The sequence below is a fragment of the Vombatus ursinus genome, unplaced genomic scaffold, assembly GCF_900497805.2.
Source record: "Vombatus ursinus unplaced genomic scaffold, bare-nosed wombat genome assembly UNPS02014825.1, whole genome shotgun sequence".
NCBI lineage: Eukaryota > Metazoa > Chordata > Mammalia > Diprotodontia > Vombatidae > Vombatus > Vombatus ursinus.
The window spans coordinates 5,083,266-5,094,838 of NW_020954603.1; the positions used below are offsets into that span (position 1 = coordinate 5,083,266).

Sequence of the window (11,573 nt, forward strand, 5' to 3'; positions counted from 1 at the left end):
CTGTGTCTCTCCCTTCCTCCATTTCCTCTCTCTCTCTCTCTCTCTCTGATAAGTCTGCCTCTGGCAATGGCTGGCTGTGTCCCTTTGCCTCTCTCGTCCTTGGTTCCATGGACTTTACATTCCAGGCAAAATGGCCCTCTTGGCTGTTTCCGCAGAAGCCTTGTCCTCCTCTGAGGCTCAGCCTAGGAACTCCCTCCTCCATGAAGCCTCCCCTGATTCTCTAAGTCCCTAGTGCTCTCCATGTCCTCATTTCATCTTGTACAATCCTTTGAGTACACATGCCATATCCCCCAGCGCCACAGATGGGTAGGTCCAGAGGGGCTGCAATCAGCATCAAAGAAGATCTCCCCACAAAGCCAGAGGAATATCTGGAAGTGACATCACCCAGAAGACCACAAGCTCCTTGTAGGCAGGGACTTTGCCATCATCACCATCATTACCAGTACTATGTTGTACTTATACTAACGTATATAGCACATTACTAGTACTATATTGTACTTAGACTAACATATATAGCACATTATCAGTATATTGTACTCATACTAACATATACAGCACATTACCAGTACTATGTTGTACTTATTAAATGGGGTTATCTCATTGGACCCTCACATTATTATCCCCATTTTACACATGAGGAAACCGAGGCTCAAAGCAGTTAAGGCACACAGCTGGTGATAATGATTTGCAGCAGTGCTAGGAACCCTCAGGGTCACTGGTGCTGCCCATCACACGGGCTGAGAAGCAGGACCACCCATAACTCCCCCCCATACATTGCCTCCATCCCTCCATCACCCCCTCCCCACGCCCCAACAAACTTGTCAGGGAGTGTGGCTCCTACTTGGGCTGCAGGTAGGTGAGTGCCTCGGAGAACTGGTTGGTGAGAAAGAGGTCGAGGGCGATCATGCATTCATCCAAGGCCACGTTCAGGTTGGACATGGAGGGTCTGTACCAAAGAGACACCGAATTTTAAAATGGAAGGGACCGGAGCGGCAGCGAGACCAGCCCACGTACAGAAACAAGAATCCTCTCATCTCCCGGATCCCTGACACATGGGCCTCAAAGGAAGTGGGGCTCACTACCTCCCCCGGCAGCTCGTCCCTGCGGTCGAGCTCAGACAACCGGGCCTTGAACTCAAGGCTGGCAATCCCATGTTATTCTTGTTCCTGTCACGGTTAGCTCAGCGCCTTCTCTTCCTCTGAGACACAGCCCAAGCGTCCCCTTCTCCATGAAGCCTTTCCCGGCACCCCGGCTGCTGGCGCCCTCCCCGACTGCCTGCTTCTTATTTGCATTCATTCCCTATCTCTAAACGCAAAAGCTATCTCCCCCAATGGAGGGTAAGCTCTCTGAGGGCAGGGACTATATAGCCTGGTGCCTAGCATGGGCCTTGACCCATAATGGTTGTTTAATACACACTTGCTGATTGATCGACTACCTGATGGGGTTAGAATGTGCAGTAAAAAGAGCCCTTGGCCCTTCACACCTGTGGGCCTCAGTTTCCTCCTCTGTAAAATGAGGGGGCTGGGCTAGTTGGACTCTGACGTCCCCAGCTCCAGGTCTATGCTCGTGCAGTAGCCCGTGCGGGCAGCAGGAGGGCCCCCGGCTCCAGGCAGGCCGCACCCCAGCTCACCCCAACCCTCCAGGACTGACTATGAAGAGCAGAAACCATGGAGGGAGTGACCCTGGCCAGCGTCCCAGGCCTTTCCCCAGGGCCATCAGCTGCAAGTGAGGACCTTACCGGCCCCTGCGGAGGGATAAAATCGCAGACCTGGCCCCCTCCCCTCCCGCTCCCCGCCAAGGCCCTAACCCATCTGCTTTGCCTTTGGCTCCCCCATGCAGCACAGCTAAGGCTCGGTCTTATCCAGGGTCACGCAGGGAGTGTCAGAGGGAAGATTCCAGTGCAGATCCCCCCCACCCTGCCCCCCTCACTCCCCGACACCCCCGTCAGTTGCTCCCACTTCTAGTGGGAGTTTCATGGTTTTCACAGCCCTTTCCTCACACAAACCTCCGGGTGAGGGACAGAATCCATTTTATAGATGATAAGACACAGGTGGGAAGTGCCCAAGTCCTTTGATGCTGAGACTGGGGCTCTCCCCACCCACCCCGGGAAGGGGGAAGTCCTTAGGACCTCGGCCAAGAGGAGACATAGGAGACAGAACCCAAATCCCTTCTGTCTCTTCTCAGGGCCCCAGTTCATGGTCTCTGAGCTCCCTTCTAGCTCTAACAGCCTAAAGCTAAGAAAGACTCTATTAAGGTGAAACTTAATGGGTACAAACATAAAGACGTACACTAGGGTTCAAAAACTGAGCAGCACAAGAAGAGGATGGGGAAAGACGTGGTGTGAAGAAAATCTGGAGGGGTTAGTGGACTCAAGCTATGAGTCAGTGGTGTACAAAAGGAATGGGACCTTAGCCTGCACCAAAGAGGCCTGGTGCTCAGAACGAGGAAAGGGAAGGTCATGCTCCACGAGGACGGATGCTTGAAAGAAATGGGGACGGGGAGGAGGATTAAATGTGGGTTGATTTGGAGTGGGGGGGCAGAGGGGGTTCTGTATCAAAAGGAGAATTTGGAGCAAGGGGGTCAAAGTGGGGAGTGGCAAAGAGGAAAGAGAAAGCTTCCTAATAGTGAGAACTGTCCCGGCATGGGAAGGGCTGCCTCTGGAGGTGGTGAGCTCCCTCTCCACGGAGGGCTACAAGGGTCTGGGTGAGCTGCCTGCGGGGGTGGGATCCCTCCAACTCTCAGGTTCTGGCTCCTGCGAACACACACTATCAGAACCGGGAAGGGCCGTGGAGATCATGTAGCCAGGTAACCTGAATCCTGGGTCCCTAAACTTGTTTTATTTAAGAATATAAAATTTAGTGGGGCAACTAGGTGGTGCAGTGGATAGAGCTCCGGCTTTGGAGTCAGAAGGACCTGAGTTCAAATCCAACCTCAGACACTTGCTAGCTGTGTGACCCTGGGCAAGTCACTTAACCCTGATTGATTGCCTCACCAAAAAGCAACAAAAAAAAAAAAAGACATGGTATTTTGATGACCACATTTTGCCGTCACTAATTTCCTTTGTGACCCGATGAGATTTGTTTCATGATTAAACACCGTGACTCTGAGAAGGCTGTGCCAGCCTGCGGACACACAGAGAGGTGGGGAACCCTTACAGATAGGGAAACTGAGGCCAGGGGAGGGGAAAAGCTTCACGCCAAATCACGCCGAGCGCAGGGCGGGTCCGGCATTCTCGGCCAAGGCTCCAGCCTCAGCAAACCTCACCCCAATGCAGGCATTCCCTCCAGAGGTGCTGATTGCAGCCCCTCCCTGTCCTGCCTCCCGTAATGCCTGCTCTCGGCGGGCAAAGGGGCGGTCCTGGGGGGCGGGGGGGGTTGGGCTGTTTCTGTCTGCCCCGTCTGGGCTCCTCGCTCTGGCCCCGCCCCGTGCCCCCGCCCCCTCCCCCCAGCCTCCCGCCAAGCCCAGGCTCCGGCCCCCGGACCGCCCCTTCCCCCCCCCGGTGGGGGCCCTTGGGGGGCCTTCCCCGCCTCTCTGAGCGGCCCCCCTCACGGGACCACCCCCATGTTACAGAGGAGGACCCCGGGGCCCAGAGGAGGGCGGGGCTTGCCTGAGGGGCCCTCACTCGGGGAGCCCCCCCCAACCACGGCCGGTTACCTGGGGCTGGGGCCCAGGCTGGTCCGCCGAGGTCTAGTGAGGAGGGCCGCGAGTCTCTGCATCGGTCATGCCCTTCAGACCCCCGCTGCCCTGGGGCCGGCCCATGCCCCGGAAAGGGGAAGAAGCGGGCCGGACCTTGGGCGGCCACCCCTGCACGCGCGCCCCCTACAGGCCGAGCTCGGGACCAGAGCGAGGCTGGGGCGGAGCGCCCTCTGGGGGCGGGGCGGGGCGGGGCGGGGCTGGGGGGGTGATGCTGCTACTGCTCCTCCGCCTTCCTCCCCCTCCCCCTTCTTCCTCCTCCTCCCCCTTCTTCCTCCTCCTCCTCTTCCTTCCTCCTCCTTCCTCCCCCTTCCTCCTCCTTCCTCCTCCTCCTCCTTCCTCCTCCCCCTTCTTCCTCCTCCTTCTCCTTCCTCCTTCTTCCTCCCCCTTCCTCCTCCTCCCCCTTCTTCCTCCTCCTCCTCCTTCCTCCTCTTCCTTCCTCCTCCTTTCTCCTCCTCCCCCCTTTCTTCCTCCTCCTTCTCCTTCCTCCTTCTTCCTCCTCCTTCCTCCTCCTCCTTCCTCCTCCTCCTCCATCCTCCTCCTTCCTCCTCCATCCTCCTCCTTCCTCCTCCTTCTTCCTCCTCCTCCTCCTCCCCCTCCCTCCTCCTCCTCCTCCTCCTCTTCCCCCCCTTCCTCCCCTTGCTCCGCCTCTCTTCTGCCCTCTCTGAGCCCCCCAGCTCTGGGGTCCCCCTTCATCCTCCCATGCCCCCCATCACCAGACCATCTCCTCCTGTCTAGCCATGGTTGTTGGCATCTTGTCTCCCCCGCTAGACAGGGAGCTCCCTGAGGCAGGAGCAGCGTTTGCCTTGCTTCCTGCCCCCATGGCTTAGCACTGCCTGGCACATAGTAGGCGCCTGATAAATGTTAGCTGACTGACTCTGCTTGGCCTCCTCCATTTTCCAGAACAGCCAGACCAAGTCAAAGCTTCCCCAGCAGCCCATCACGGGCCCGTCTTCTCCCCCCTCCAACACTGACCACTCCTAGCTTGGCTCTTTGTCAATGTGCGGGGCACGAAAGATACTCTTTATTTCTCATTTTTCTTATTAGTAATTCGGGGTGCTCTTCTCATAGGGGGTTGATCACTTGCATTTAAAACAGCTATCCCCGATGCTTATTTCTTGGATGGCAAATTCTAATCAAAGATATCTAATGCTGAATCACTCAGAGCTTCTCTTTTCATTCCAGCTGTACTGATTTCACTTGTCCAACAGCTTTTCCACCCAGTTTCCCCCTCATCTCCTCTCTCCCTTTGTCTCGCCCTCTTCTCCTCCCCAAAACTCATTCAGGGACCACCACAGTCATCTCCTCTCACCTTCCCTTCCTCTCTCTCGTCGTCAATGAGCATCTCAGGAAAAGCTTACTGAAGGCTTTTCAGATCATCCACACAACCCTGATTTTCAGGGCAATGTGGCAGCCACAGACTTGAACATTCTGAATCCCAGAGGGGTCAGAGGCGGGGGGGGGGGTAGTCTGTGACCCCCAGTGACCAGGCTCACAGCCTTCTGTCCTGGCACTAGTTCCTTTAGTGAGGGATGAGAAATTGCCTAGTGCAATTCTTCAAGAAACTGAGGCCCACGGCAGGAAAGCAATTTGTCTTAGGTCACACTATGAGCAAGAACCAGGACTAGAACTCAATTCCCTCAACACCTCAGTCTGGGCCCTTTCCTGTGTTTTGGCACATAGTAGGTGCTTAATGAATGCTCACTGACCTGACTGCACTACCCCTAAATTCCTTTTTTAAATGTCTCAGTCAACAAGGTCCAGAGTCCATCCCATGCTTAAGAAGGCTATGGAGGGGCAGCTAGGTGGCACAGATAGAGCACTGGTCCTAAAGTCAGGAGGACCTGAGTTCAAATCCAGCCTCAGATCAAACACTTGACACTTACTAGCTGTGTGACCCTAGGCAAGTCATTTATCCCCATTTGCCAAAAAAAAAAAGAAGGATATGGAGATTAGAGTTAATGTGGGATTTGGGGGAAAGTGTTCTAATCATCAGGGTTGGAAGGTTGAAAGGGAGTGCCAACCAGCAGCCAGGGTGCCCACATCTCCTGGCTCACAAGTCAGCCTTTACCAGCCCTTGGTAAATACTGCCCAGGGTGAGTAAGAGTAGAGAGAGAACTCAGCCAGCACACATGGCTCAGCCCAAGCATGGATCAGAGGGTGCCTGCTCATCTCAGATATTTGCCAGAGACTTTTACCTGCCAAGGTATCTCTATCTCACATGGAAATGCAACTAGCCAGGTGCTATGCCCTCCTCCCACCCCCAGGGAACCAAGGACTAGAATTGTAACTTGAAACCATTGCCTACGGAACGGACAGGCACTTAGCAGGTAGCGTATTAAAACAAGTCAGGATGACAAGCATGTATTAAGTGCCTACTGTGTACCAGGCACTTCACTAAGTGCTTAGGATACAAAGAAAGGAGGGAAAAAAAAGGATGGAAAATGTCAGAGCTGGGAAGGGCCTTAGAACAGGGAATGTCAGAGCTGGAAGGAACCTTAGAAGACATGAGTAGAACAAGAGAATTGTCTTCAAGCATGTTTAGGTTGTTCTTCCCAAAATGAGAACTGTCCCAGAATGGGATGGGCCAATTCACTGGGAGTCTACAAACAAGAGTCTGGACAATGTAGATAGCAGGTGTGAGGGACTGTCTGATGTTGGCAGCTACCAGGTTGGGCGCTGTGGCAAGGGTAGGGTAAGATCTGGGTATTTTGGAAGTCGAGGCAGGGGCTGTGGTAGGCAGAGTTGTGGTGAACTGGGATGGGCTGGATACGGAGAAGCCCTGAGGCAATGGGCAGTGCTTTGTGAGATAAGCTGGGTACAAGGAAGTAGCCAGAGCTTGAGCTCCTGAGGCAAGGGGCGGTGCCACGTGGGAGTGGGACAGCAGAGGACTGAGTTCCCTTTGCTTAGTCCCCTCCCTATATGCAACGTCATCCCCAGACGCCTCTTGTGACCTTCCTGACTTCCTGGGTCCCTTTGTGCAGCACTGACCCCAGACCCCTCCTGAGTCTGACTTCCTAGGTCACGTACTCTTGTCTATGCGTCATTCCCAGATGCCTCCTCCCCGTATCCGGTCCTAGCCTCCTACGTCACTCCCTCCCCCTTGGTGTGCTAAACTCAGACAGCCCCTTCCGGTATCTGACCCTACAATCATTGGCTAGTAAGTGGGCTGGGGAGGAGGGGCTAGGTAGGTACTTAGAACAAGCGTGGTCAGATCACACACGCGCTCTCTCCTGGCTCCTGCCCTGTTGCTCTGGCCTTGCTGCTTGGGCTTGCTATGATGGCTTGCTGTGTTGGCCTCTGAATAAAGTTCTGGTGTTGGCGCCTCCCGACGGCTCGTCTCTGTGTGGTTATCCGGCAGAGGACCGAAGACTTGAGTGTGAGTAAGACTCTGGTAGTGTGCTCCTTATAGAAGGAGTGGGTACCGGCGTACGGCTGGCAGAAGGTCGGCGTGCGGCCAGTATAGCAGGGCTCCTCATCCAGTATGAGATAGGCCCAGAGTCTCCTCTGAGAGACTGTGATTCTGTTCACCTACTGTACTTCAAATCCTCCATTTTACAGATGAGCAAACTGAGGCCCAGAGAGAGGAGTCAGCTTTGAGTCAAGGCTGGATTCCGGGGCTTCTGACTCTCAGTCCAGCACCTTTCCACCACACTGCCTGACAAGGCACCAGAAGTCCTCAGATCAGGCAGGATTTGGTCCTGGGTTCGCTATATGGATTATTTCTAATTTATCCAGTCTATGTATTATTTGTATATAGTTGTTGAAATAATATTTATAAAAAAAATCTTAGCATAGGGCCTGACAAACAGTAGGCACTTAATAAATGCTTGTCTCCCCCACCTTCTCCTTGTTTCCATGCTGTCTTCCCGCCCCCCTTTAGACTGAGCTCCTCGAGGGCAGGGATTGTCCTTTACCTTTCTTTCTATCCCCAGCACCTAGTGCAGTGCCTGACACATAGTAGGGCCTTGAGAAGCACTTGTTTCTCCCCTTTCCCCTTTTATATAGAATGTGGGCCATCAGTATTACTAACTAGCCCAATGTCTTCATGTTACAGATGGCAATACTGAGGCCCAGTGACTTCATGCCTCTGTGTGAATCCTGTCCCTGACACTGGTCAAGGTCCTTCACCTATCTTGGCCCCAGTTTCTCTTTGTGTAACATGAGAGGGTTAAACTGGCTGGCCTTTGAGGTCCCGGCCAGCCATAAAAACAGCTAACACTTCTAAAGCACTTTACAATTAGTATCCCATTTGACGCTCACAACAGCCTTGTGATCCTCATTTTACGGATGAGGAAACTGAGGCAGAGGTGAAGTGACTTACCCAGGGTCACACAGCTAGTGGGCTGGCACATATTTAACTATCAGGATGTGTGCATCAGATACAGTTTGATAGACATCTGCACTACTAAGATTTCCTCCATCACTTTCTAATCAATGGAGTCCTGATCTGTAGCATGTGTCAATTTCTAAAGTGTAAAGGGTCACACTGAAAAATTTAACAATCAGCTCCAGCACTCCCCTGAACTCTGTTCTTGCTGACTCCAAGCCCAGTGCACTTACCCACTGCACCACCCAGCTGCCTCCTAGAAGCCTATCTGTGTGGCCTTGGGCAAGTAACTTCACCTCTCTGGGCAGCTAGGTGTTCCAGCGGATAGAGCTCTGGACTGGGAGTCAGGAAGAAGACCTGAGTTCAAATGTGACCGCAGACATTTACCAACTCTCTGACCCTGGGCAAATCTACCTGCCTCAGTTTCCTCATCTGTAAAACGGGGGTTAAAAACAGCACTTACCTCCCCACGTTGTTGTGAGGATGAAGTGAGATAATTTTCTTAAAGAAATTAGTATAATGGCCAGCACACAGTAGGTGCTTAATAAATGCTTATTTCCTGTCTGTCTGCCTCAGTTTCCTCAGTTTCCACAAGGGGCTTGGACTGGGTGACTTCTTAAGTCCCTTCTAACTTCTAATCTATGCTTCCGCAATCCCATCTGTGTGACCCTGGGTCTGAGCCTCAGTTTCCCCATCTATTAAATGGGCAGATTGGACTCTGCAGTACCTTCCATCTCCTGCCCTCTTGGCGAGCCCCCTACACACATCCACACATCTCACACACACCCCCACTCCCTCTTCCTGTCCCTTCCAAGGGCTTGGCTCTGGGAGAAACAAGCCACGTGGGCACGTGCCGTGGAAAAGCCGTAGCGCTCCCGCTGAGTGGGGGGAGGGGAAGGGCCCCCCATTATTTCCACCTGTCCGGGCTGCCCCGCAGGGCCCAGCCCGCGCCTCTTCCCCGCACCCCCCCCACTGATTAGTCATGCTCAGCCTCCCCTCCCCAGCTCCAGCTGGTGCATCCCAGGCAGCCGCTGCGGCCGGAGCCCAGGCGTTCAGGAGCACTCACCCGGTGGGCAGGGATGCTTCCTCCCCGGCTGAGCTCATGGGGGGGCCGGGCAGGGTCCAGTCCAGCTCCAGGGAATGGCATGGACGCCTGCCTCCCAGCAGCTGCCGAGAGGCCGAGAGGCCGAGAGGGCAGGGGCCCAGCCTCCGCTGATTGGCCGCAGGGGAGGGCTCCACGTCGTTCTGCCAGCTGGGCTCAGGTGCGGGGATGGGCTGAAACCCGAGCCCCATCTGTTTGCTTTGTTAAGTCATCCCTCCCGCCTGCTGGGGAAGGGCTGCGCTGGGGGAGGGGTCAAGCGGCACAGAATCATTGCTTCAGGCCCGGAAGGGACCTCCGAGGTCACTGGGCCGGCTGCCTCGCTGGGCGGACAAGGAGAACGAGGTCCGGCCAGGAAGTGACCGGCCCGAGGTTTCATAGGGAGCAGCCGGCAGGACTGAGGACGCCTGGGCGCTAGTCTGAGCTTTGCCGCGACTCGGCCGGGATAAATCCCTTCCTCTCTCTGGCCTCCATTTTTCATCTGTGAAATGGGTTGATAATCCCAACCTAGTAACCCTCCTAGGACGGATCCTAATAGTCATGCCTTGCACATACGTGTACAATGATGTATGGTTTACCAAAATCATGCACATGTGTCCCCCTCACCACACCCACACCCCTAAGGAAGGTGGTTTGAGGATCACTACCTCTTTTCGACACATGAGGAAACTGAGGCTCAGAGAAGCTAAGCTCCTTGCCTATGATCACACAGCTAGTGGCGGCCTGAGGCAGCACTCAGCCTCTTTCTACGAGTCCAGCTTTGTCCAGGGCGTAAGGCTCACGCAGAGAAGATGAGGCCGGACAGATCATGGTGGGGTCACATTGCCGAAAACCTTGCACATCCACCTAAGGGCAGTAGGGAGCCAAGGGAGGTCACTGAGCAGGGGAGTGACTGTGAAAGTGGTGTCTCAGGAAGATGGATCCGGCAGTGCTGCGCAGCACGGACTGAGACGGGTCTCCCTGACTCCAGGCTCTCTCCTCCCTCCTCTCCAGCCTTCGCTTCGATTCAAGACCTCAGTGGGTGTATGTTCTCATTCCCACCGTGCAGATTTCCACCCATGGAGGCCTCCTCACCAGTGGGATTGCTGTCCACGGTGTCTGGCTCCCCCACTGGAAGGTGAACTCTGCATTCATTGCATTTATACCCACAGGGCCCGGCACAAAGTAAGTGCTCAATAAATGTTTGTTGATTGACCCACGGATGGACGTCAAGTCCTCAGCAGAGGGTCCACTCAACCCCCTGGAGGCCCTTGGCCGGATGGGTGCTTGGGGGCTCTCCCTCTCTCTCACCACCTGTCCGTCCTTTGGACCTCTCCGGTCATCCATATCTTGGATGATGTCACTTTTTTTTTTAAGGCAATTGGGGGTAAGTGACTTGCCCAGGGTCACACAGCTAGCAAATGTCAAGTGTTTGGTCTGAGGCTGGATTTGAACTCAGGTCCTCCTGACTCCAGGGCCGATGCTCTATCCACTGCGCCACTTAGCTGCCCTGATGTCACTTCTTGAACCCGGGTCCTCATTGGTCACGTACTTCACACTGCCTTGGCCCACCATGTCTTCCCTGGTTTGCCCACTGGGTCACCCAGGTTCTCTATGACGCTGCCAAAATAACGGCCATCTCTGCTCCAGAACTTTCAGTGACTGCTGACTGCCTGCGAGGTGGCATCCCAGCATTCCCAGCATTCAAAGCCCTGCACTCGCTGCCCGCAGCCTTCCCAGCTTTCTCTCACCGGACTCAGTCATGCTTCACTCTCGACTGTTTTCCAGTCCCTTTCCCTCGCCCTGCTTGTCTCTGCCTTCAGTGCCCAGCTTTGGTACCACCTCCTCCCTGAAGCCTTCCCTGATGCCCACCCCAGACCCAGATCCCTCTGTCTCTCTCCTAAAACTCTTCCCAGAACACTGTGCCCAGCAGCATGGCTCCTGGCACACAATGAGCCTTTAAGAAATGTCAGCTGCCTCGCCCAGCTCTTTCCTGTGCCCTCCTTGCTCCCTCCCCATGAGACCCTTTGCTACTTCGAAGTCCTGCCGAGGACTCTGCTCTTTTGCTTTTCCGTCCTTTCAGTCATGTCCAACTCGTCCTGACCCCACCTGGGACCTTCTTGGCAGTGATACTGGAGCGGTGTGCCATCCCCTTCTCCAGCTCCCATTACAGATGAGGAAACTGAGGCAGACAGGGTGAAGTGACTTGCCCAGGGTCACACAGCTAGCAAGTACCTGAGACCAAATTTGAACTCAGGTCTTCTTGACTTCGGGCCTGGCATTCTATCTATTGTGCCACTTAGCTGACCTAAGGACCCTGCCTACTTATCCCTTATCCCCTACACACACACACACACACACACACACACACACACACTCACATACATATACTCATTCTCACATGCACACTCACACATTCACACATTCACATGCACACATACACTCACACACAGCACATGCACTCACATACAC

The 11,573-nt window shown here is 54.5% G+C and overlaps 1 protein-coding gene across 4 annotated transcripts in view; it reads right to left on the reverse strand.

Annotated features, from left to right (window-relative positions):
* Nucleotides 1-11,573, reverse strand: part of TTC39A (tetratricopeptide repeat domain 39A) — a 73,428-nt gene that overhangs the window by 49,222 nt on the left and 12,633 nt on the right. For 2 of the 4 annotated variants that reach the window (XM_027838138.1, XM_027838141.1), the window contains exon 2: nucleotides 842-946. The exons of 1 other annotated variant lie outside the window; for it this stretch is intronic. In XM_027838138.1, the coding sequence (XP_027693939.1) occupies nucleotides 842-946 (105 nt within the window). Of the gene's footprint in view, nucleotides 1-841; nucleotides 947-9,089; nucleotides 9,209-11,573 lie in introns of those variants that run through there. One more of the 4 variants, XM_027838140.1, reaches the window with a different exon arrangement.